The sequence below is a fragment of the Scyliorhinus torazame genome, chromosome 21, assembly GCF_047496885.1.
Source record: "Scyliorhinus torazame isolate Kashiwa2021f chromosome 21, sScyTor2.1, whole genome shotgun sequence".
Classification (NCBI taxonomy): domain Eukaryota; kingdom Metazoa; phylum Chordata; class Chondrichthyes; order Carcharhiniformes; family Scyliorhinidae; genus Scyliorhinus; species Scyliorhinus torazame.
The window spans coordinates 128,082,335-128,108,924 of NC_092727.1; the positions used below are offsets into that span (position 1 = coordinate 128,082,335).

General features: G+C 38.4%; 2 protein-coding genes and 1 long non-coding RNA gene across 10 annotated transcripts in view; 2 read left to right on the forward strand and 1 right to left on the reverse strand.

Moving 5' to 3' along the window:
• The window catches only part of hoxb3a (homeobox B3a), a 45,889-nt gene that overhangs the window by 16,200 nt on the left and 3,099 nt on the right, over positions 1-26,590 (forward strand). For 2 of the 6 annotated variants that reach the window (XM_072487536.1, XM_072487537.1), the window contains exons 2-4: positions 10,150-10,319; positions 21,584-21,650; positions 23,632-23,712. In XM_072487536.1, the coding sequence (XP_072343637.1) occupies positions 10,150-10,319; positions 21,584-21,650; positions 23,632-23,712 (318 nt within the window). Of the gene's footprint in view, positions 1-10,149; positions 10,320-19,769; positions 19,922-21,508; positions 21,651-23,631; positions 23,713-23,757; positions 23,990-24,021; positions 25,963-26,590 lie in introns of those variants that run through there. The other 4 variants (XM_072487532.1, XM_072487531.1, XM_072487533.1 and 1 more) reach the window with 4 other exon arrangements.
• hoxb4a (homeobox B4a) lies at positions 5,434-8,690 on the forward strand. Its single transcript, XM_072487549.1, has 2 exons — positions 5,434-7,117; positions 7,448-8,690. Exons 1-2 carry the CDS (start codon positions 6,712-6,714, stop codon positions 7,765-7,767), a joined length of 726 nt encoding a protein of 241 aa, XP_072343650.1. The 5' UTR covers positions 5,434-6,711; the 3' UTR covers positions 7,768-8,690.
• Positions 13,845-22,706, reverse strand: LOC140398645 (uncharacterized). 3 transcript variants are annotated; one of them, XR_011937523.1, is made up of 5 exons: positions 21,983-22,706; positions 19,479-21,713; positions 18,461-18,859; positions 16,342-16,923; positions 13,845-14,261 (listed from the first exon to the last, which is right to left on the reverse strand). It is a non-coding gene; the product is annotated as an uncharacterized lncRNA (long non-coding RNA). The 3 variants fall into 3 exon arrangements; XR_011937524.1 differs by lacking the exons at positions 16,342-16,923; positions 18,461-18,859 and having other exon boundaries at positions 21,983-22,701; XR_011937522.1 differs by lacking the exons at positions 13,845-14,261; positions 18,461-18,859 and having other exon boundaries at positions 14,271-16,923; positions 21,983-22,701.

The following is a 26,590-nucleotide window of genomic DNA, read 5'->3' on the forward strand; positions in this document are numbered from 1 at the left end:
GTTGAGACCCAACTTTCAAGAAACTAAGTGCCTCAATAAAATCTTTCGATTTCTGGATTACATGTCTGATGTGAAGCGGCACTACAGTTAAAATAAATTCGCGCCTCGTGGGTGAAACAAAACTGTATAGGAATACACTGTCTGAGGATTGCGATGTTGAAACTGTTCATGGGGGCTTGTTAGTACAGCATTATAGCTAAGGGGTCAAAAAGTGGAGGGTCAAAAGTTTACGTCGTGCGTGACTTGGTGTTGTCTGCTTAGATAGACCCAGTTCGATGTCAATGGTAAAAGGGCTGATCTTGGCTATCGGCACAGATAAGAAAATGGTACCGAGGTATGATGTTGTAGTGGAAGTAGAGTTTAGCATTGAACAACAATTTACAAAGTATATAAAATAAGAGAAAGGAGACTGAGAGAGACAGAGAGGTGAGAGTGGGGGCGGGGGTAACGGCGAGCTAACCTGATCATGATCTGTGCAAAAACAGGGAGGATTAATTGATCCCTTTTATAGAACACAATGCACAATTATAGAAATCACAAGATCCACGCCGGAAGTGGCTGCGGTGTATGTTCTAAGAGGCTTTGAAAACACAAATGGACGAGACAAATAATTCCCGCCAGATGTAATCAGCTTTTAAAATAATTTGAGAGTCAGGTTGTATGGAAATAGAAGCGGCGTATTTGTAATGGGCGACATGACGGAAAAGGATGAATAATAAATGTTTGTTGTTATATCAGGCGAAGAGGACTGAAGATAAATCAAGTCAAGTGTACATTGTACAAGTTAATGTGAAAATAGCGCGTAAAATAGGAGCTTATACGTACAATCATCATATTTTCAAACATATACAGCCTTGTCATGTATTGGTGTAAAATGGGAAAGATAGCACAAGGGAGTCAAAAACGTAGAGACACAGTTTTTGGAATAAATTGACGAATTGCTAGGGTTTAAAGTATCATACAAGCAAAGTCAGTCACTAAAGGCAGGAAGGCGAGACTTTAAAATTATTTTGCGTATTCTTAAACAGGGAAAGATTAACATCTTTCATTTCTCCCTGCATTTACTTTTAGGGGCTTCCCCCAGTTACCCGCATATAGATCCTGAGAATGAAGTTTAGCTATCGGCGCTCATTCAGGCAGATTACGGGAATTTTGATTACATTTTTAAAAAGTAAAGAAAACAACATGATTGATCTAGCTTATTGCCACGGGTCCCAAATATATTTTAAATTAATTAGATGTTAGGGTTTTTAAAAATATCATCAATGCGTATTTCTTGCTTCCTTTATCCTATATACACCAATTTCTTAAAGTTGCAAACAGTGGGCCGTTCTTCGCACCAGACACGTTATCAATCTGTTTACACTCTAGTTGTTCTGCAATAAATCTGTTCAAAGCAAATATACAGTCTCTTAAAATTTGAATGTTTGAATGAGCATTTTGTGTAACAAGCTATTTCCAAACACACATTTATAGAGAGTGAGGGGAGAATTAGGGTTGCCTACTCTTCTGGTCACTCTGTGTAGTCTGGCATCCACATCGAAACAAGTGCTTTTTAAAAATAATATAATATTCTGAGCGTGAAATCAATGTGTGCACGGCATAGGTTGTCTTATTTTTACAAAGACAACAAGGACGTATAGTTATTATCTTCAATTACCATAGCTAAAATTAGAACGAATCAAATTTAAAGGACTTTTTGTCATGATTAGATTATCGTTATGTCTTACACAACTTGCTTGTAGTTTATAGAAAAAACGTTGCATTTCTGTAGCACCTTTAACGCCCTCAGCACGTTTAACTTTTTTTTACAGCCAATTAAGTTCTTTTGAAGTAAAGTCACTATTGTAATCTGGGGGTTATATATTTACGTTACACTCCTTGATATAAAGGAAATACACAGCACTATTTTTGCAGAGGAAATATTTTACATCGGATTAAACTCAGCAGCTAAACAAGCTATCTGTCATGAAATGCTGAAAAAGATCATATTCACCTGAAATCACATGTACGTTCCTTTGTTTTCTTTCTGTTCCTAAGTTCCTACATATTCGTATGTATTTTATAGAAATGTCTGTTCGGATACTTGTTTCTTTTAATACCTTAAATTCTGTATATAAAGCCAGTGCAGTTTCTGTAACTTCCAAGGTTATTTTGGGGGGCATGGGGAAGTAATGATCAACACAGTAACAGCATCATGGGAATGATTATATCATTTAATGCCAACTATGACTGTGTTGTGATGTGCAATGGGCAACAAACATATCACTTAAACAATACATGGTGCCGAGAACATTGAGCTGATAAAAATTGATTCAATCGGTGTTATAAACGTGCAATTTGCTCAGTCTTAACTGAAACATTCACTCAAAAATAACGTTCACCAAACCTTTGGCATGAAATTGAAATTCCTACTTCGTATCCTAAATAACATGTTGGAATGGGAAATTCTTGAACTTTTTTAAATTTATGTCTCCATATTTAACACTGTATCGATACGGATTTACTAATCTGTTAATAGATAGAAAATGCAACAAGAGAAAAAGGAAAAGAAAGTGAAATATAGTTTGAGCAAGTTTGAATATAAGTTCATCAAGAAATTTGCTGACATTTGCCTGGAGGGGGTTGTGTCGAATGAGGGTATTCTCCGCAGTTTTAATTAGAAAATCCTCTGACGTGTTAAAACAATCGTTTTCAACAAATTAAATTCATTCGCTGTTACACACACATGCACACATATATAAAATGTGAAATGTGCTGGGACCTTCTATTCGCCTGATGCCTTTTCTCTTGATGTTATTCTTTGACTAATCCAATGTTATAATACATGAAATATGCAACTGTGAAAAGGATAACATTTTATATTCACGCAACTAGGCATGCACAAGAAAACAGATCTATTAATTACTTTTGTTATTCAAATATAATCTGGGCACGTAACTGCCAATCGAGGACTAGAACTGTGACTTCTATAATAAATATTTGATGCTAATGGAATCACAGAACATGTAATGCTTGAGAGACCAGAGCCTTAATGCTGTTTTGGGTAAACTCCTGCCTTGCTATTTTTCTCAAACGTAATGACCTGAGCAAAATTCAGGATGACTGAGAGACCTTTCCATACTATAGAACTTGTAGAGGGGGAGAGTCCAAGAGCGGGGTGAAACTCAGGTCAAAGCGTCTAACAAATATTAAAATGTACTGGGACGCACGGCACGCCTTGGTGTTTAACAAAGACTGTCAGTGTATGAGATTAATACGAAAACTGAGGGAGAAAACAAAATGTTCACCAGGCCGGTTCTCGGCCACTTCTTAAAAAGCTGCTAGGCATTTCGAATGGGGGGAAAAAAGAGGCTGCTGGAAAGCCTTACTCTAACTAGATGTTATCAGTGCAAAGAACAGACAAAGGAGAACGAATATGTTTATGTTGAAGTTGGTATTTTCGACCTCTCGGTTCGACTTTTATTTTTGCAAAGCCCAAATCGACGCGTTCTGTAATGTAGAATTTGAGAATGTAACGGAAGATAGACAAAAGGTTTTTTTGTGTGCGAGATAGTATGAACGTGATTTAACGCAAGCGGAAAACTCTCCTAAGGTGCAGGAGTAACTTGGTGACATGTTTAGCCTTGAACTAACCCCATTAGATGGAAGGGTTGGGGGCGATGTCGAGAGAGATGTGCCTGTTTGTGCTTAAGACAAAATATCACAAAACAACTTCGCAAAAATGATCAGAATATGTGATTTAAATATTGGGACCGCAAAATTAACCGCAATCATTTAATTGCCACCTTGTTTATAAATATAAAAAGAATGCTGATATTTATATTAATATTGCTAGGTTTTCGATGTTTAGTATGTTGATAATGTTTGCATGTTTACTTGTTCAAATCACTATCATTCGCTGTGGCGAGTCCTTTGCTACAGTAAGGCTGAGGCCTGCGATTCCCTTCTTCTGTGGCAAGCCATAAACAGGAGGAATAAGGCCTCCCCCATTCCGCTGATGTTTGCATCCTCTGTTAGGATAGCAATCTATAGCGAGATTCTTTTGAAATGCAGAGCAGATAGGGGACAGTAAATATATTCATCTTCCAAACTTCCGAAATGTCGACATTTTTATTAGGGCGAGTTAAACAAAGCACTCGGATTATCTTTTATGAAAAGACACGTTTGAAAAGGCTCTGCGTTTCCTTTTTAACTGCAGTGATAGTGAAAACATGTTTAAAATACACAACTGTAAGAGCCAATGATATTGGATCAGAGCAACATTACATAAAAGTCAGCTTCTGATTATTGGAAGGTTTGAATGACAGTGATCAACATGATCGTAAAGTTAGACCTATAAAAAAGTTTTTTTTTAAAAAGCCATAAAGTTTTTTTTTACGTGCGGGGGTGTACTGAGTGAAGTCTCTGCATCATTTTCATGTTTTATTACTACCGGAAATAAGGTTCTTTGAAACAGCACTGGTCCCTATTCATAAAAGTCTTGTGTTAAAACTATTTGGTATTTCTGTTTCTTCGTCGAATGGCAAAGTTTTTAACACGTAATTTTATGGGCAATTTATGGCAGCCATTGTATTTAAGAAAAAGTGTTATCCTGAAGGAATTTACTGAGGTCATTTTAGTTGATCTTTTAGTTCCCATTACTTGGGCCGCGTGCTACATAAAGATAAATCACCCAGGTACATCCCAGTAAGATTGTCTCTGTTATATGAATATATCAGAGCGGACGGTGTATGATTTTCACAATGTCTGCTGTAAGATTTATGTAACCACTGCGTGGAGGCCCCGCCACTGCTCCTGAATAAATTAAATATAAAGAAAATGTCTTTGTTTCTGTTGCAGCTGGAAGCAAACTTTTAGGAAAGTATCACATGTAACTTGTCCTCCTATCTAGCTGTTATATATGACCGCATGGATGCGTGCTTATGGGATGATTCGAAGTTGGTCCTGAAAGTGGATTGTTTGGATTATTCCAGGATACTTTGTTCATAATTTATTGACAATGCTTTCGTTACATTTGCAAAACTGTGCGCCTCACATTTCAATGTATTAAACGATGCATAAATGACGCTGCAACCCACTGAAAGAAATCGGAGAAAGGGGTCCTCACTCAAGTTGTGTAGATACATATAAAAACACATACTTGTATGTGCACTTGGTTCAATGATGCGTGCACATTTACACGGATGCTCTTGAACGTCTCTGGGCTACAAACATGCTGAAAAATATGTCTGTCCTCTATATATACCCTGTAGATCCGAATTTGTGTTGACAAAGTTGTGGTCACAAATTCGTATCTAGGGGAGTATGTAGTCGACACAAACGCTACAACATTCATCCGGAAGACGGAAGAATATGCTCACGCCTAGAATCCTCTCTGTACAAATCGATAATATAGCTAAATTTTAAAAAAGCGAAACATAGCATTCATCTACCTGGTTCTGCGGGTCAGACTGCAGCTTGGGATGACGTGCTGTCCTTTTTATTCCCTTTCCAGCCTTGTTGCAACAACTCTCAGCACTCTCTGCTGCTGTACTTGTTACGTCATTTAAATATGGAATGTTACTGTTACCTTTTTCGATAATTCCGCGCATACCTCCGTTAAAATGGTCAGCTTTATAGGGTTTGTTATGACTTAGAAATTAATCAACTCGAAACCCCCACGCATGTCGTTTGCTGTCCATGGAATTACAGTCTACCATGCATTGAAAGCATGTGAACATCTTCAATTATTTAATTCCAGTTTATTGTGGATTTGTTCTCAATTTATATGTATCATTTAAAATAAAACTTTGCAGTTCTCTGTGTCATGTTTTCTCGAGAATTCACAAACATTACGATTTCAAAAATAGAAGGATGCGGTAGCTCCATTGCGTTGTGCATCTTTTTAAGTGAAGCCAACGAAAGCCATTCAATGTTGCAAGAGGCAAACGTGTATTAGCATTCCTTCCACACTTTGGGAACATGTTTTTAATCGAACATGGGCAACTTCGTTTAGACTTGCGTTGGTTGTTACCTGTGAAATATTTCTTTTGTTTTTCAATTGTGCGTATTCTGGGGGTGTTTCGAGGGGGATCGTTTCAACAAGAGATATTCTGGGTGAAAATCGCCAGTCTAATGCATTGCCGAATGCAATTTGTTGACTTAGGTGTCCTGAATTAGTTGATGAATTTTCTATTGATCCAAAGCAGCTCGATTTATCTTTGCCAGCTAAACGCCTTCCTCCTCCCAAAGCTCTGCAAAGGCGTTAGCATCGCGATTACAAAAAGATTTACCAGCCACGGATAGATGTTAACATATCAGATCCTATTTTATGTTTTTTTTTTTAAAAGCTGACTCATTTTTGGGGGAGTGATATCGACTAGCAAGAAGCCACTGATGCATATAACAAACTCCTTTGTACGACGTCAATTCTGCTTAACGGACTTAAAGCAAAAAGGGTCCTATGTGCAAACTTGCCAAGTTTTAGGAATAAAAAGGGCATATTAAATGCTGTAATCAAAAACTGTTTAGGGGAGAAGCTTGGGCGCATTCAGCGACCAATTCTATTTCCTTATCCGGGAATCGAACGGGACCTACCATTGGCTGCCGGTGTCACATGAACGCCTAACTTTGTTCACTTGACAGTAAAGTAGGAGGGTTTAGGTAACAGGAAAAACGGCTGGGTTAGAAAAAATTTTGAGTTATTTTGCATTTCAGATATTAAAGGTCATGAGTTCGTTTTTGATTAATTCTAACTATGTGGACCCTAAATTTCCACCGTGTGAAGAGTATTCTCAGAACAATTACCTACCAAGCCATTCTCCGGAATACATTCCCCGGGCTCGGGAGCCCGGGTTTCAGCATGAGGCGATGTACCCGCGGTCAGCGTACAGCGAGCAGCCCTACTCCTCTTGCAGCAACCTCCAGGGCTCGGGCGAGCAGGTCGTGGCGCCTAGGGGTCACGTACAATCGCAGACCGGCCTGCAGAACCACTTAGACAAGCATGGCCACCAGTGTGTCTCGCTGACTCCAAGCCCTCCGCCCTCTTGCAGTCAGAACTTCAGCAACCAAAACACTCCTTGTTCCAAAGAGCCTGTGGTTTATCCGTGGATGAAGAAATTACATATAAACATCGGTGAGTCGTTTGCCTGGGCTTTTTTACGTCCTGAAAGCCCGGGATCTATTGCACCCACTGTAAATAGCATTCTTTAGATTTACGATCGCCTATCTGGAGGTCAGTAATCACATCCTCCATAAATTTTTATTGCAGTACAATTACACTTCTGGCCATGTGCCTTTGATGTGAGTGTCCTAGCCGCTCAGATCTCTTTGAGCAGCAGTTAATGATAGAAGCGAAGTTTTACATTTTTCTTACGCTAATGCTTACTTTAAGTGCACTAGTTCTGTTCCTTGTGAGATTCGTGGTGTTCAGTCAGTTATTTCTGTGTTATTGCTTTTTGTTCAGTGAACCCTAATTACAAAGGAGGGGAACCCAAACGCTCCCGCACTGCTTACACGAGGCAGCAAGTTCTAGAGCTGGAGAAGGAGTTCCATTTTAATCGGTACCTAACCCGGAGACGCAGGGTGGAAATAGCCCATTCTCTTTGCCTGTCAGAACGACAGATTAAAATATGGTTCCAGAACAGGCGAATGAAATGGAAAAAGGACCACAAGTTGCCAAACACCAAAATCAGGTCTACTACAGGCTCCTCGTCCACTGCAAGTCATCAATCGCAAGGAAGCTCTCAGAACCAGGAGCCAAGTGGACCATCAGCCACATTATAGCTGTTCTTCTGGGAGAGAAATTGGTAGACCCGTGCATACGCATAGGATTTTAACTGAAAGACTTTATTTATAATGGCAAAGTCTAAGCTGTAAATACTCCGATTTTGCCAACTCCTCTCACCCCTCCCCCATAAGTAATATTGTAGATTGCAGTTTTCAGAAGAGATTGGCGAAGATGAATCCTCGTTTCATCTTTAATCACGCCAAAGTCGCCCCATTTGTCATGTTTACTTGGTGGTACAAAGGATGAACTCTATGCCTACGATTACCTCGACAGCAAACGAACACTTTAATAAATGAGGCTCCGTTTCGTCAACCTGGGATGACAAACTGTCTTTTATTCACACAAAAACAAACCCACAACAAGAATGTTGAAGCAGTTCGGCAAGACGGCCTTTGTGGTTTGAAGCTCGGAGTCATTTTCCATTGGAGTTTACAAAAAGAAACATTTTGGGTATTTTCTTTGGAATTTAACACTGACATGTATTCCATTTCCTCAGCCGTCATGGTCCCAAATATATTGCTTTCGGTGCCAATAAAATGTATGTAGTTGGACTTTAAAAACAAAAGTGTAAAAATCATACGTAGGAATAAATTATGTCAACAAAGTTATTTAAAGTGGTTATGAAAATGTTGCATGTGACTTGTACAGCCACGATACAATACTTGCTTCTGGCCTTAGTATTAGTAAAGTGTACATTAGCCGAAAGAAGTGGAAGGTTAGGTAGTTAAGCTGTTATAATTTCCTTATCACTCTTATGACATTCCAAACTATGAAGTTTAGCAGCTACTTCGTTCGGGCCCACAGGAGTTTGTATTTTCGTTAGCAGTCTATGTCCTTGCATTGTTCTGTATGTATTGACTTTCATCCAGACCAAAATACGTGTAAATAGTAATAACCGAAATAAATTTTTTTCAAGGTGTATCTTTTCCCTTGTTTATTTGTACCTAGTCTGCCAGTCCAATTCTCGAAGCAATATGATTGGTAACATGACTGCAGATTTTTCTAAGCTCATCCATCTGTGTGAGTTGGTCAGGGTGATAACAAAGGACATTGCCTTGGTGAAAATAATGCCAGAAGGGGTACACCTCAAAACAAATGCAATGCTTCTCCTATATTGTTCGAGACCCTTTCAATGGTTTGTGGAAATGGACGTATTGCACAATAATGCATTGGAGCAATACGTTGGAAAACATTCTTTTTGAAGATTTGCTACCTCATCTAGTTATCTGTTATTCATTGATCGTTTGGGATCGCTGCCAGATCCCTTTTTTCTTGTACAATCCTTAATCTTGTAAAGTTAAATCCATTTTTATCATTTATATTGTTGCCTTTTAGCATTTTCTCTTTGTGCATGTGCGTTTGGGTATTGGAAAGGGATTGGAGGGTGTAATGGTTCAAGCTTTGACAAGCAAATAGATAATCAAGAAGACAAATGACCTCTTTTGTCAGATGAAACTTCGTATTAATTTTAATTTTCTTTCGTATAGCACATTGCATATGCAATCTGGAATCTGAACATGCAGCAAATATCGAAAGAAAAGCTAACTGGATTCTATATCAATGCAGAGCACAATAGTCTACATTTGGGAGGAATAGTCGCTGGTTCAAGAGTATACTTCACTGATGCACGTGTTTCGCCTTAGCCCTGCAACTTAACAAATAATGTTACCAAATTGCATTTCTGCAGTTGTAACTGAAGGATATGGTAATCCCACCCTACCCCATTCCCTGCCTTCAAAAATATTCATTTCAAATGCACCCAGAAAAACTTAATTAATCTGAACACGATATAATGTGCCCTTTTTTGATGAATGTTTGTAGTGTGTTTTGCAACATGATGAGATTTCACATATTCGATTGTTACAAAACAAACCGGAATAAAGTTTGATTTCCTTAAATCACGTCTTGTCTTTGGAGACAACAGAACGGTTTACAATCTGTCGCTTATATGAGAAAATGCTGTCCAGCCAATGTATGTGTTTTGTGTTGACACCCCCCCCCCCCTCCTCCGCCCCCCAGGTCCCACGAACCCACGAAACTGAGACGAAGGGAAATACAGTCTTTCCAAATGTAACATTTTCGTTAAGGTATATAATTCTGAAGCGTTTTGAGGAGTAATTACTTTAGTTAATAATATAAGAATTATTCATTGAATCTCGGCAATCGCTCCTCAATTTTCTCTATTCATAGACACAGATAAGAGGCCAGCCAGTCCTCCATCCTCTGGCAGACTGTTGCCAAAGGCTCTGAATGAAGGCTATACAACTAAAGTTCACAGGCATTATTTGTACGCGGAGAGGTTCGGAAAAATGTGAGAATTAACTTGAAATCATTAATCACTGCTTTCTTTAAATACTTCTCCCATTGTTGCTCAACAGCGAATCTGGATGGGTCGTCCCGGGCAAAAGTGGTTCGCGACCTGGAGGGTTCTTTAAAAATATGGGCAGAGCGTGGAATTTCTCAGTCAGCTCGGAAGATTCCCTCTCAACTATGCTTAAAAATCGTAAAAATGCTCAGGTTTCGAAAAAGGAAAATGCTGAAAGGAAAGGTAAAAGCAACGAAGTCCATTAATTTCCTTACTTTGAATCGCTTTGTTGTTCTTTTGAGAATTAAATGTGAACACATACTGGCTGTGTGCAACTTGGAATATGAAGTCAGTGCATCGGCTGTAGAATCTGCTTATAGTTTGCGTTAATTGCTTATCTTTTTAATGTGTTTTTAGACACATATGTATCTTATGGAATAAAATCAGCTTGATGGTTGGTCAGCAGGACGGCCGAAAGGGTTCACAGAAAGGACAACTTTTCTATCCGATTAGCTGTTTTTATTCTAGCAGTCTGACCTTTGAAACCCTTGACCTTTAAGACATGACTCTGTTCTATCTGAACATTCTCAATACTAAAGGATAAAAAAACTCCAGGGTTACCCCTCGTTCATTCGACTTAAATTCTGTGCTGCGTCGCTGAATAGTGTCCGTTCTGTTAGGCTTGCTTGTGTGCAATATTTCCAACTTGCATTGGAAAAGATGGGCGATCTCGAATGTTTGTTTAGAAATCCCTTTTGTTTTTTAATATTCAGCTCAGAGAAGTCGGAGAATTAATTTTAGAGACATACCCAGATATTGTGCGCGTTGTAATCACATTTAAAGATGGTCTCTAAAATTCCAATCATTGAGAAGGAAAATGGACCATTGTTTTATTCTCGGCTTGCCTGTTCTCTATAGAAGGTGTAACATATTGGCAAGCCTTGACATTTTATTTCAATATTTTTGTGTATTCATGATAAGAATAGGATTTTCCTGACTTTTAAAAAAATAAAGCGGTTTTCTTGTGGACAATGAGCATCAGGCAAGAGAGAAAGGGAGCGAGACACATTCCGTGGGTACAACGTGTTGGGCTTTTCAAAGCAGCTTATTCCTATCAAAGCCCCACTACAGAAGAGAACGCCCTAATTCAAACCTTATTGTTACTCAGTTTCCCCCTTCACTAAGAGGCGAAATAGATATCACCTTTTTCACAATTTAAGAAGCAACTACCTTGGAATACAAATTTTATTACGAGGACGTGAAACTGACGCCCAGTTTCCGCACCTTTACTGAATTATCTAACTCTGATTTATGAATCTAACGTTTGAGCTTGTTCCAGAAGATAAATACGTGAATGCAATAATTCAGCATGCAGTTTAGGGAGAAGTTTCAAATGCATGTTAAAAGCAAATAAACAAAAAGGTCCTCTTTGTTACTTGAAAGTCCCCGCCCCTCAACCCCCTCCTTTTTCGAAGTAATTAGAAGGCTTTTATGACTAAATATTCTTTATTCTCATTTTTAAACCCTTGGAATTTTCTAACATCATTTTAGAATGCAATAGGGTATGACGGATAGATTTATTCAGAATATCATTAAATTATATCATCAGCATTTTCTGAAAACGGTGGGGTTTCTGACGAGAACAAAGGCTGACGTGCAGGTAATAGTATGGCCTACATAGGGCGGATTTTTAAAACTTGTAACGAAATAACCTCCAGTGCTATTGTAAATGTACCTACTGTAATTTACTGCTGGCCTGCACGTTAGGAAGCTCCCGCAGAGAGAATATTGAAACAAGACCAAGTTAGCACTGTGTCAAATTGGTTTCTCGGAGAATGATTCTCACTAAGATTATTGCTTTTTCCAAAGCATTGCTGCTGCCAGAGGAAAATATAACGAGGATCTCTCACCTCTATCCACACCTCCTTGCCAATAATAGAGATTCAATGTCCCCAGCACAGATTTGCTCCGAATGGTTATAATGTCACAACTGCAAAACACATTGGAATGGATTTTTTTTAATGCATTATTCTTCTAACAGCTCGAATTTTTGGGGAGGTATTTATGTTGCTGGTAGCGACTGTTTGCAAGGTTTGTAACAGGAGCAACAACGCTCTCCTCGTGTAAGTGTAAAGGGATCCTTCCTGTTCAAGATATATTGGTTCCACAGTAGTACAAAGACAACTGTGAGACAAGAGAAAGGGTTATGAGGAGAATTTAAAAAACTTGGAAAAAAAATGAAAGCGAGAAGCAAACTTATGGTGCAATGGAACAGGCAGTTTCTCGGTCTAATATATACGAGGACTAGAATACCATCGACGCCATAAAAGATGGTCATGGTTGTGAATCTGAAGAAGCGTCCCAGGATACAAAAAAATGAGACTTAGGAAGCTCTGAAGCAATTGAAACAGTCACACTTCTATTTAGTTCTCGCCGTACAGAATCCCTGGAAGAACCTGTGAATCCCGCTTTTTAACAATAATCCCTAGTGATGCATTGAGACAATTTTGTGAATAAAAATCATTGGGAATAAAGAGGAATTTGAAATATTCCCCCCTCTCCCAGTGGAAGGTGACACTTCTCCTTGGAGTATGAATTTGAAAACCCCCCTTCCCCCTCGATCACGTGACTCATTAAATAATTAATGCAGCTGTTGCAGAATAGATATGTATTCGTCGGTAAATCGCCGACATGGTCTCCCTATGTCTGACGTGAAATTCCACTGTCCTTTTAAAAACAAGCCTATAACTTGAGAGAGAGGCTGGAATAAAACAATTTGGGAAGAGAGACATACCGTGGGTTGGATTATTGTAAGTACAGCTGCAGTGCCTCGTGTCTCTGTATGTAAATATTTTGTGTGTTATTTATGTTTTACAAGACTGTCATAACATTTGACAAATAGTGTCTTTCCTCATATTTTTCAATTTACCACGGTGGTATGTTTGTTTATTTCTCCATTTTCTTTGATTTTTTGTGTGAATGTTTTACTTCTTGCTTTCTTGATTTATTGCAAAATATGTCAACAACACTAGGGATGCCATTGTGCGTAAGATGTGTGTTGTTTATGTTCGTCCGTGTGATAAATCATGCTCTTTGAGAATGATGTGCAAGTGATGATATTCAGGAATGAGGAATTTTGTAATCCTCTCCCCAGAGTTGATTATTGTGGGCCATTTGTAGCAATAGATCAGAGGATAATATGAAAGCTATAGCTGGGGGTCTTAAATTACAGCATTCGTGATTACCAATTATGGATAGTTTTGTATGAATTCTTTAAAACACAACGCCTCATTGGAATAAAAATCTAGTGAAGGAGGCGCTTTGGGTGACTAGAAATGAATTGCGAAACCCAATTTTGAAATTGAGCGAAGTCTAACAGACTTCCACAACGCCTCTGTCCTTTTATTCTGCGGTTGGACGCCAGCCAGTCAAATTGAAGCCATTAATAGCAGCGTAACATTTAACACCGATCGTTAGTGCAAACCTTTATGTAGTAAAATTAGAATAACTCAGTGATTGGCATTAAATATTAATGGTTGCAGCAGGAAAGGAACATCAGTATTGAAACACGCGTGCCTTTCAAAATACCATTATCTGTCAGCTGAATAGCAATCTTTTTCTTATTGAGGGATATTTAATGGTCGTTTTTAATTATGATTATCTGAAGTGTATTTAAGTGTTTGTTTTGATAATTACACATGGCTTCGTTGGAATCATCTATTGTATACGCTATTTGTTAGCTCAACAAAGGTGAACACCTCAAAATGCTTATTAAACATTTCATTATTTAATGTACCAGACAGAGACGTCAATGGCAGACTCTATTACTTGAGAGCAAACTACAAGTACAAGGAATACATTATGAACTTGTTAATGGAATAATGTACTTTATGTCATATATGTGGTGTCTCTTGCTTTGTTATGTTGTATTTGACATACATATATATGTTTTATACAGTCATATATATGTACACGTTACATATAGTAAAAGTAGGCAATTATTGGATAGATTGACAAAGTCTATATGTCTTTTAACAAATTATAGCACATAATTTGTTTTCTTCAACCTCTGAGTAATAGTATGTGCTTGTAAATGAGCGGGGGGGGGGGGTGAAAACACAGAGTTGCTCTATGATTGGCAGGCCTTCGCGATGTCGATTTTCTTCATTTGCCAAAAAAAGGCTCCTGAGAAAAGAGAAAGGGGCAAGGCATTAACAAATCGATATTAGAACACAATTGGATATTGCTTAGCTTCCACACGAAAGATGTGTAAATTTCTTTGTAAGTCTGACCCTAGATTCAATTGAGGCTTTATTAATTGATAACTCCCAGCACCAAAATGGAAAAATAATGTGACTTTGTGCCCTCGACATACATGAATCATGCTCAATGGCACTGCATTCGTTCAGAGGCACTGATAGCAATGTGTATTTATTTAATAAATCATTTATACCACGGAAAGGCAAAATACGCTCTTATATTTTGAAATGTTGGGGCTTAAAGGCAGTTTCTTCTATCCGTAGAATTTACAGTCCCTTCCTTACAGACGGCAACTGCGCTTTAAAGCAAGCCTAACAAAGCCGCGGCAATCCACTCAACGAAAAGCCCCTCCTAAAGGCTTTTGTTCGTTCGCTTCTCTTTAACGAGCGGTGGCGACTTCAATAGAAAGCAACACTTAAAGACCAGAACTAATCTACTTCAAAAACAGAAAAACTCTGAAAACCCAATATTCGAAACCGTGCCGAGATATTGATCAATATTTTGTGCCTGGTTGTTTTCAGTCATTGGATGTTTGATCACATTGTCCACTAATGTTTCTCTCCTACAGATCACATTCCACTACATGAAAAAAATTAGCAAAAGTATACGAACAGGAGGAAAATTGTTTTGTGATTCTGGACTATTTCCCCCTTAACTGCTTTTTCCCTTCTCTATCCATCAGCTGACAATTAACTTTCTGAACGAGTCGAAGATTTATTTATGGTGTCTCGTTTCATAATTGCTTTGCTCTCCCTTATCTACATTGTTCATTTGCGTTGATAACCTTCAATCTGAACAGATATACTTTAAATACAATCCCTTTAAAGGGGTGATAATGTATTAAGGATTGCAGCGAAACAACCCTACGTACTCAGGATTGACGTTGCTCTTATAAGATGGCTATTTAATATACAGGTAATTATACTTCGCATAATAAATCATGTCCATTCTCTCTGTTAATATATATTGCTGCGTTATATGTGGCTATTTAAAATTGATGAAAAAATATGACTATTTTCCGTGGGAACTACACCATAGCCTATCTCAGACACCGCGCAGAAGAATGGGTGAGGATGTTAATATATTTACATTTCCTCATATTTGAATAGCGATAGGAAACAAAACTAAACATACAGCCGTAACAATTTATCAACAGATCGCGTGTTCAAAGAAATTACACCTCATTCATAGCGAGAATGACAATATTGTAAGAAGTATTTAATGGAAAATTAATGGCAAGAATGGATCCAGGGCATACAAATAAACTGCTTCAAACATGCCTAATTTCACAGCTAATCATTTGTAAAATAAAATTTGTCAACATCGACAAAGATAGCCAAGCTAAGCCGGTCAGTGTAAGGAAACGTATTCAATATAAGTTCAAAAATTATCTTAAATAAATAATATATAATTAAATGACCCGCATTATACGTAGGTATGTAATGTTCTTGACTTTACAACTCAAGGCGTTTCAACGTCCCTCAATAACCGATAGAATTAGCTCCAGGAAAGACAAGGTAATAAATGATAGTGATGCTGCTCCATGCTCCCAGACTGGCTATGAGAAAAGTGAAAATGCAATAACTATAACCTCTGACCTTTCACTGATAATACAAAACGAAACTAATTTTGAGGTACAATTCACTCCAGTAGTGCATAGTCCTCCTTTACGAGAGATAACGATTTTTTTTTTTTGTTCAGTGATAGCTTCAAATCACCGAAAAACTTATATTTTTGGTGCCAAATTTCCATGTTTTTCCATTCCTTTGTGTTGAAATGTAGTCGGTCTCTAAGGAGCAATTGTCCGAAATTGTTGCAATTGGAGGAACAAAAATAGGATAAGGTGATGGCCTGTTCGCACTCCGTGGAGATTTGAGGTTTATTTGCTTGAAAGTAATGATTGTAATCATTTTATAAATCACTTAAACATTGTTAGTGAATTGACATATCAAGAGGATTGTTTCATTGTGCTGAGCAACTAATATTGCTTTTGTTAATCTCTCACCCTCCTCCTCTCTCTTTCTTGCCTGCCTCCCTTCTCGTCTGTATGTCTCCCCCTGTCTTTTGCATTTCTCATTCATTCTCGCCCGCTGTTGAATATCACAACATATTAAACTGGCGCGTCCAGTTTTTGAAGCTGTCCGGCTCATGTTGTACTGCGATACCTCAGCTCATTCGGCAGTCATTTCTGACATCCATCGACCAGGCCCGTTCCTATTGGGCACGTTAACTCATTTATTTCGTGCTCCATTTAACAGCCTATCCTTAAATCATGCTTGAGATTATAATATGTTTGATTTTGTTTTGTTTTTTCTTTGGACAACATGTACAGAATGAGGCTTCTGAAATAAGTAAACTGCTCGGGTTTCCCCTAATAGTCGGTCCAGGCAAAGATCTAGTTGTGTGCCGGCTGGATGTGACTTCGCAGTATGGCTGCAATTGAATTCATTCCTGTCAGGCCAAGCCATGCATCTTTCGATGACAATCCCACGATTTTCCAGAATGCATTTTTTTTTTTCAAAATCCACCAGAGTCCAATAAATATTTTTCCTCCCGCGCGGTTATTATAGTTGAGGAGCTCCAGCACCTGTGATGAAAGACCAAATTCAGTGATCTTTTTTCCAAGTTCCATTGCAATAACCCAACAGGTAAGCGAACCACATAAACTGCAGTTGAAACATTTTCCCCCCTCTGCAGCTCTGACTTCCAGGGTGTATATAATTAATGGTCCATAGCTTGACCTGAGAGAGAGGTCCCCGGTTGGTTTCCGTGAACTATTGCTGACTTTTTGTGTGTAACGGATTAAGACAGACGTGGCCGCTCCCACAGCAACCCCCCAACACACACACATCCTCTCCCCCACCCCCAAAAGTGCTCTTTTCTGAGAGGCGGTGAAGATTTCTTCAGAAAAATTCTTTTCTCCTCAAACTTCCGAAAGATCTTTCAAACAGTCAAACGTTTGGTTTGGGTCTACCTTTGATGGTTGTTAACACCTCCGAATTTGTGGAAGAAGCTTCAAAAGCATTTTTAGATAGGGTGTTATTCTCAAGATGAATGTGCGCATGATTTATGGCCTGGGTAAAGAGTGTTTACCTATTGTACTCGCGACTTTTAAAGTTCCAAACTAAAGATCCATCCAGTGTTGACCATTTAAAATGTCTCAACTCAATCTCGTGGTTTTTTTAATGAAACCTTGAGAAATAATTTACCTCTTTCAACTCTCCAGAATGGTCCCACCTCTACTTTTATTCCACGCGTAAAATGTTTTTGCTTTACTGAACACTGTTGATAATATTTTCGAATACAACAGGACGGTTTGCTGCTAAACCACGCGCCACCATAAAATAGTGCCAAAAAGCGTTGGGCCATTTTCTAATCCATGGGAGTGCAACATTGTGTTAACGGAAAACGTTTTAGTAGGTTTCCATTTCCTCAGGCATTCCTGGCCAGATAGACGACGAGCGATAAGGCGACGTTTGATGTTAGCAGAAAATGGGTTTGCATTAAATTCCTCTTTTTTTTTGAACAAATCATTTTTATACGCTGCGTACAGCCTCCGGCAGAATGAAAATGTGCCAAATGTTTGATATGCTGAGGAAGATAGTTTGAACTGCAGGCGTCAGAATAGATATAGAAATAATCAAATTCAATTTGACCGTTTTTGGCACTTAAGCAGAGCTAACTGTTTTACAGCAGAGGGTCCCTTTTATGGGAATAATATCCAAATGGAAAACTCGAGGCTGTTTTGATACATTTCTTCGTGGTGGCTACTGAAATAACGCAAACCAACTACACATTGTTAAAGATACTCCGAATTATTCTTTCGACGTGCTAGCAGCCAAGCATTCCGTAAAACAACAATGAGATTAATGGCAGCTTTATTAAAAATTAACTCTTCATGGTGCACAGCCTCTTCGCCTGCATTATCTCGCAAGTTAAGGGGATAGTTTCTCGCTGCGATTCTGTTTAGCTTCATAGATCAAAGACCCTCTGTTCTAGTTGTACAGTAACCCTATTGATCTCTCTTTGACTCATGCCAGGCATGCTCAACCCCCGCCCCCCCCCCCCCCAAAAAAAAACGGGATTGTCGTTAATTTAAATCTTTATTTATCTTAGTGGCTTACGTTAATTTCTCAGACGTTTGAAAATTAAACTGGAAAGCCAGTGATAGGAGGCAAGTTGCCGGGCACACGCTGTTCTATAGCACGTCACTGTGCTATAGGTCAAATGTCACATTAAACACAAGTTATGCATTAATAGGTCAGATGAGAAGGTACATTTGGAAACCTGCCAGTGTACATTTTGCAACACAATTTTTGCACGGCGTTCATTCACTATTATCATATAAACTTCCTTAAATATTGAAGGATACATTGTTTAATGAAAGTGATTTTTTTCCACATGTTATTACTGTGGCCTGACACGAGATCTGAGCACATTCCGATGGTCATATAACGTGCCGACACATTGCATTTTGATGACTAGTTCTTAGTTGAAAACGCAACTTCCATTTCAAGCGACACCTAGCCAAAAAAGCATTAAATGAATAGTGTTTGGTTAAATTCGTATGTATGGTGTAATGTATATTGTATATAAAATTATAGGCATATATTATATGCTTTATGGCTGTTTCATAATTATACTGCGATTTATTCTAAAAACAATAAATTTACATGTAACTTAACTTTGAATATGCCGAATTGGAGCATATTAGACTTCCTTAAGTCAGAGAATGCTACTAATGTTACTATCGGATCTGTGACCACTTTGCTAAAGAACCTATACTGCTGTGAGCTAATCATTTCCTTGTTAAGAATAAATAAGGCGTTTAATTTTGTAGTCCCGCATTTCTTTGACAGACTGTGCGTGGGTGTAAACCAAGCCGGCTATCACAAGCCTTCTACACAGCAGAGTGGGGGAGACCACAGGTTATCAGTACTGATCCAAAACAGGCGTCCCAGTAAAAACTGTCTTCTCAAAAAATGAACTTGCTGTTTTCTCTTTTAACAGCGAAAGTTGAAGAGGGAGGAAAGAGCAACAAAAAAAAAGTTTTTCAACCTCTACTTTTCCTGACCCAGGTTTCTTGGAAGAAGCTAATTATATGAATTTATGTTGACTCTGTTTTTAAAGCAAACAACCTACCTTTGCAAACGTCTTCGAAGGAAAACAGTAAGAATGTAGAGCACCTCTCGTCACCCACTAGAAAGCGAGAAGTTTTTGAAATGCGCGAGTTTCAACGATCCAGCGCAAAAAAAAGAAGAGTTCAATTAACAATTGCTAAAGTCTGTATAAAATGGGGAAACGTTGACGTACTGACCACGTGAATGCATAATCCAAGCGCATTTACTCTGGCATTTGGATGGAAGGCCTTCGCCTGTGTCTCCGGGCTCTGATCACCCAGTCAGTACTCTGATTATTTACAGCAGGCCATTTAAAAAACAAATCGGGTCAGGGGGAAGATATGTGTGGCGTCCAATATCTCTTATCAAAGGATTATATGCGATCGCAGAGAAAGCCTGGGATAGTGGGACGGATTGTTATTTTGGAGACATTTCAAACCCTCCCGTTGATTGATCATTAATGTGGTGAGTTATTACTATTCAAGGAAAGGTCATTCAGCGAGAGGCTTATATCTGTCACAATGAGCCAAGACATATTTTATTTCTTTTCCTTTATTTTTTTTATCCACTTAGCCCAACTGCAAATGTTTAAGTATGCCCCTGATACTCAAAGACTGTAAATTAGTTCAGCCAGAGCATAATTCTCAAGGTATTTTACTCCACTGTGAATGCGCGCGTGAGTCTATACGCGTTCAATTCACGAGTCCTCATTCAGACACATCGTCAAAGACATTAATGCTCTTTTCCTTCTCTTTTTTTTTCATTGGATGTCCTTATATTAATTTGGCAAAACAAAAAGCAAAACGAATTTAAACATAGCCGTTTATGGCATCCCATGATTCACGAACATTTGCGTCCCAGAGAAGATAAATAATTTATGAGTTTAGTCGTCCGCAGCGAAAAACTAGTCCTTTTCGATGCCATTTCCCCCACCACTCGAATCCGGCCTATGAATAAATACCGCGAAAATCTATTAAAGTTCACATAAATGTATAATTCAACATATTTTAATGTTTTATATGAAAACACAAAGAGCTTTCGTTGATTAAAACTATCAGGTGAATCCCTGCATTAAACCGTATCCCTTTGTTCTCCTACTGTGCTGGCGGTTTGGTCACATATAAGTGACTAATCTTTATTATATGATTAGTCGAAGAACATTACTTCTCTGTTTCTCCCATTCGCATTTAACCATTTTAACTATTTACAATGTACGTCATGCGATAGTTAACGAAGGTAAAGATTCAACACGCGTAATTGTTGCCGCTTTTGGATGTAAGCAAACATTTATACTGGGAGCTCACAAAACCTTGTGTGATTTATCTTTCCCAAATTGATAGCTTTTGGCGAAAAATGTAACGAATAGTTAACTCAGGGTCAATATTGGATCAATAGAAAATATCAACTGCTCTACCTTTTTGTGATATGGAAGGACTGGGATATAATAAAACAAATGATTTTAAAATATCAATCCAATTTTCAAAATATTCAACGTCGTCATATTAATGTGAATAACCGTTCAAAATAAAATCCGTTGGATAATTCAAATGCTTTAAAATAACTTATTCTTTGTGAAGGCCCAATGTTGAATCTCAAGCCTACACAATCCAAATATATGAAAACGACTAAATGTGTGCTTTAACTAAAGACGGGCTAACATTAGTTAGGAGAAAATTAACCAGGCAATTAAATGAAGTGTAGTGTGGTAAACATATATTTAATTTATTGACAACGTTAGGAGAGTGTTCCACAAAAATACATGTAATACAATGATTAAACCCAAACAGCTTTACTCGAGCAATTAAAATATATACACCGCATATTATTTCAATTAGTAATGTCAAAATTCCGGCTGGATGAACAGACCAATGTATAAATAATGTATAAATATATAAATGAAAGCATTGACAATTAATGTTTTTATGTGAGTGTATTACAGTACCATTTCGAATAGATTATTACTAATGCATATTATACTTCTAATTCCTGACGCTCCACTTTTATCTGCTTCTTGCAGTCATTTGCTCGAATACTCTGTCGATTTCCTCAGAGGTCGTGTGCAGCCAATTCGATTCTGTAACGATTTCCTTGATCGAAGGTTTGTCTTTTTCTTCCCTTTTTTTGCAGTCTTGGCTCTTTATAAAGACCCCTTCAGCAGCTACACCTTGGCTCAAGGACTAGCAACAATTCTGCGGTAAGTCACATTTTATTCATTTTAATACCTGAACCATTTCCCACAATTCAGTGTTCTGTTTATCTATCAGATAGATGGAAAAATAGATAGTTAGGCCGTTAGAACTATTGTTTGATAAACAGACATACATTGTATAGATGTATTTAGTGTTAACCTTGTTCAAGCTACATGACACCTTAATATCACGTTCAAAGTTTTCAATGGTAATTTTTTTGGTTAAAGTCTGATTTAGATTTAAATGAGAGTTTGTTGACAATGATCTGGGATCATTTATTCTACAGGAACTCGACAGAAAATAATTGAAACCGCATAAGCAAGTTCAAATATCTTACCACCAAACGAAAGTTCAAATTAAAATTTCTGCATTTCAAAATTGGCGAAAGTTGTGATTTCCATCGAGGAGCAAATGTTTAAAAAACGTTCCTTGTTGAAATCACTGAGGTGAAGCTGACTCTTCTCCATGTCGCGGAAGTAGATTACAAGCAAAATAATAGGCGCAGGAAAATGTGATTACCGAAAGTCGGTCAGTCATACAGGGTACGAAGTTGCAATGTTATTTATTCAGCCATGTCACAATGGGAAAAATAACATACGGTACTGTCTGACGTTCTGCAACCTGTCCTATTTCTAAGCAGAGGAAACTCGTTTCTTTAACGCCCCCCAAAAATTGAGTCTCACTTTGTGAAGTTATACCTTTGGCAGCTGAGCACTGTTATAGAAAATCACTGCACGTGAACAAAAATCAATCCGTTCGTCTCCTCCCTTATTCCAACAGAAGTGAAGGATCTACGAAGTCTCGGACTTGTGAACTGCTTTTTAAACACCCCCAAAACGACATAGCAGGCAAAAAAAAGAGAATAGTATGAAGGCATAATAAAAGTTGCAGAGTTGGAGATTCTTTCGCCCGCCTTCCTCCTACGCCATTCGGGCTCCCCTTTCATGTACTGAACTAGTGCAACATCTATCCCTTTTACACTGTTTACAGCTACAGTGCCATGGAGTCATAAATCTTACGTAGCCATAAACGACAGAAGCAGTGGCATGCATAAAAAAGAACTTAAGTTCCAAATTCTTTTTTCATTGGCTTTCACTCAAGTGACAATCACCCCCCACCCCCACCCCCATTGTCAGGAATGAATTGTTTTTATTTTTTTTTAAAAACACCTCAAGTGTCCAAGCAAGTGCAGCACACAGCCCACAGTAAAAGTTTATAGAGAGGTTGTTGCATCTTGTGCGTTGTTACATGTTCAACGCACCAGAATGGCCTCCTCCTTCCCCCTACGCTGCGTCCATTTTCTTTTTCTCTACCGCACCCAGCCGGGCACTAAAGTTTTTTTTTGTCGTGAATAAATTATTAATTAACGATTCAGTCCACGAGTTAAGTAAACACGGCGATAGATGGAAATATATTTATTCGCGGAGTCGTGCAATGAGAAGTTCATTTATTGTTAATAATATATTTTATTAATATTTTGAATCGTGAACGATTGTTCTTTGCCTGAAAAAGATATCAACGTAAACTGACACTTAATTGCCAAACACGTGAAGCAAACAGCGCGCTTGCCATTTTAGTCTAGGCCTTGTCCACCACCTCGCTAATTAGCATAATTTTTCACTTGTGACGCTGTGTTTCGAGGGGATTAACACTCGTTGCCTGCCGAGCACTCAGGAAAGAAATCGTTTTTCCCCTTAAAACCGTGCTTCTAATATATATATACATACGTATTCATAACAAACATACCGAATATATGGGTTTCCTTTCTAGTCACTCTTCCCTGTAATGCTCAGAAACCATTGTTATCTGTGAGTAGGGCGTACCAGTCTAGGGCTCAATAATATCAGGGCTGTCCATTCAAGCCTTGAGCTTTCTACAGTTCTTTGAAGCTGTACCATCTCGCCTTTCTTTGCCGTTGCCTTCAGCGAGTGAATTTCAGCGCCATAACCAGCTGTTTTATCCTTCCTTTTTATATGTATATAAAAGAATTTGGGAACTCCTGCTTATCGATTGCGTGGTGAATCTGAAATATTATGTCTTGCTCTGCTTCTATCGTCAGTGGCTAAGGTAAGCTGGACTCAAATAGGCTATCACTCGTGAATGGCGGAGTATATGTCCCAGTGATTTATGACCATATGACTTCAATCTCGGTTCAAGAAGAGTTCACAAGCTATAGCTTCCTTTCACGCAGCGACTGTTTCACATTGCATCTGAATTCAACACGGAGCCCGGTCCTCGGGCCTTTTGGGGGGCTAATTTGGAGTATTTTTCAAAACCAAGCTCTCAGCTGTGATTTAAGACATATTTACGTGGACGTCTTACCCGGTGCTCTATAATTTAAGATGTATGACGACTTCCCCTATTGTTGTCCCATTAGCTAGGATGCTTGTTTTCTATATATTTAACACATTTCGGACATTCAAATGGCCCCTTCGCTTGTTCAGCTCTGTAAGGATTTGAGACCTGCTAGTCGGGATTATGGAGAATGAAATGTGAGGATATTGCTCTCTAAGGCTGTGTTTCTCCGAAACATGGTGGCACCGAGCGACTGGAGCACGCCTGACTTTTCTGGCTCTGCTCTATATTTACTGAAACATCAATAGAAATAGAACCATTCATTTATAGTGTTGTAAAATCCTATTTTTATTAGCCCGCTTAAACTCCGTTACAATCTACAGCTTTCTTCAATACAGCCGCAGCACTCAGCAGAAGGCTGGCTCATTTTGCAAAATAATTTATTATTATCTTTACGTCCACATAGGTAAATAAAACTTTCCAACGCTTTTCTCTGTTGCAAAGCGCGGGGAGTGCTTTGAAGGAAAAGCCTAAAATTTCACTCTGTATTTCATCTTCTGATTGTAAATAATTATGAACCCTAATCCTGTCTGAAAGAACAAAGATCATACCGACACCCGACTGTAACCCCGCGAAGTGCAAATAAGCAGAACCGTAAACTACAGAATTATAAAATTGGATGTTATGTTTTAAAGTATATATTTCGTAGCAGGTAGCTCGTCCAACTTAACCGTATTTTGTAGCAAACAGGTTCTGCTTTTCCAGAACTGTGCATTCATTTGAATGCATTGTTTGATTTTTAAATGTATTTTTTCCAACCTTTTACTTGGATATTTTATACCGAATAAATTAAATATAATTCTACGCAAACGTGAGAGCGTAATGAACATTCCATGAATCAAAAATCGATGTTGCGGCCTCATTTTTATCCCCGCTTTCACAAAGAGGTGTCAAAAATATATTCCCAACGCCGAATCGTCTGATAGTGAACATTTCGCTGATGCGAATTGTATAAAGCATTAGCGTCTTTATAAATGTTCAGTCATATTTAACTGTGAGAAGTACTGCACGCGATACAGACAAGGAAACATCTGCATTGTGCTGCTTGTATTTATTCTAATAATATTGTTTCACGTAGCTTTAATCGATGTCAGATATCAAAATTGATATTTCAAAATAACTACAATTATGGAGAGAGAGACTGAGAGTGAGAGCAAGAAAGAGATGGCTGGTTCTGGAGCAGAATTAGCCGATTTTCTGTTGTGTTCTTAATAATTGTGGCAAGCGCTTCGGGTCATTTAGTAACAGCGTCAAACTGGAATTGTACTTCAAACACAAACAGAACGATGTGGGAGTGTGGAGCAGAAAGGAAAACTCGGTATATGTGAGCAGAGTTGGGGATTGTGCCGGGCATGTTTCGCGGTTTGAGCTGCACCGGGGAGTTATTGGGCATGTCTCACCAGAGAGAAAAAAATCTTTGTTGGTCGACTGACCCCTCATACATCAAATTATAGAGCACCTTCCAAGACAGTACCTATTATCCTTTTTGTTTCTTGGTTAAGGGAGAGGTTCAAATCCTGGTCATGGGGAACACAATCCCCGGTATCTTTGCCGATCCATCATGAATAGTTAAAGCTGTGGCGGGGAAGAGGAAAAGGGCCCTAAAATATCGCCGCAAGGCCAAGAATGGGCCGTTCAAAAACATATCCAGTTTGCACATGGGCAGAAAAGACTAGAAACAAAAACACTTACTTCTTCACCTTCACCATGACAAAGTAACTCACTTGAAAACAGACACATGAAAGACATTTGTGTATATTTTCAGAAAGCAATTGTACCAAATGGTTAAGAAAGTCTAATCCCTGTGTATAAAATGGGTATTGTTTTTCAACACCATCTCATTTTATGATGTTTTTCTACACTCTTCTCCCATGCTATCAGTGCTGCCACTCAGTGTAAAGGAGTGAAGAGATATGCATTCTAGTTTGCCGCGTTAGGCAAGAAATTATGGTGACTATAAAAGTATGTTTCGGATTAAAGTTTGAATACATAGCTACTGAAACATCCAAAAGTTCCCTTCTATTTAAACCAGATGTTTTTAGGAGAAATCTCATCCCGCCATGAACGCTGTACATTTATAAATGTTGATACTTTGGCAGCTCCGTTTTATAACAATAGATGTAAACCTAATTTTAAGCAGTAGGTCAGATTTTTAATCTAGAATATTGACAGCATGACAATTAATCAAACAAGGAGCAATTAAATGAAATGTAACGATGTTTTGTTTGTATTTTAACTGAACTGGCTGTGGAAGTTTATGTAACTCCCTGGTAAGATATCCAATCCCAGTTTGTCTGAAGTTTTTTCCGAAATAATTATCATTTTTGGAACATTGCCTAAACCAAAAGAATTTAGCTGTGAGCTAATGCTGGATCTGATCTCGATTAAAATAGTTTTGCAGTTGGCCATGTGAATTTTTTAGTTTTCTTCCAGGGCTCAGTGTATGGGTGTGTTCTTTCGTCTCCTCCTCTAGAGTCCAAAATAGCCGAGAATCAAGACCAGCCGTGGCATCTGCTGTGCTTGTGTGGTGAACGCTATTCATGTCATTTGCTTTTGAGTATGTAAGATGGATCCACACACGTTCCACTAT

Bases quoted from the DNA above. Each gene is read 5' to 3' on its own strand.
- hoxb4a (XM_072487549.1), top strand. From the start codon at position 6,712: ATGAGTTCGTTTTTGATTAATTCTAACTATGTGGACCCTAAATTTCCA. The intron at 7,118-7,447 runs GTGAGTCGTTTG...CTTTTTGTTCAG, and splicing joins GAAATTACATATAAACATCG to TGAACCCTAATTACAAAGGA.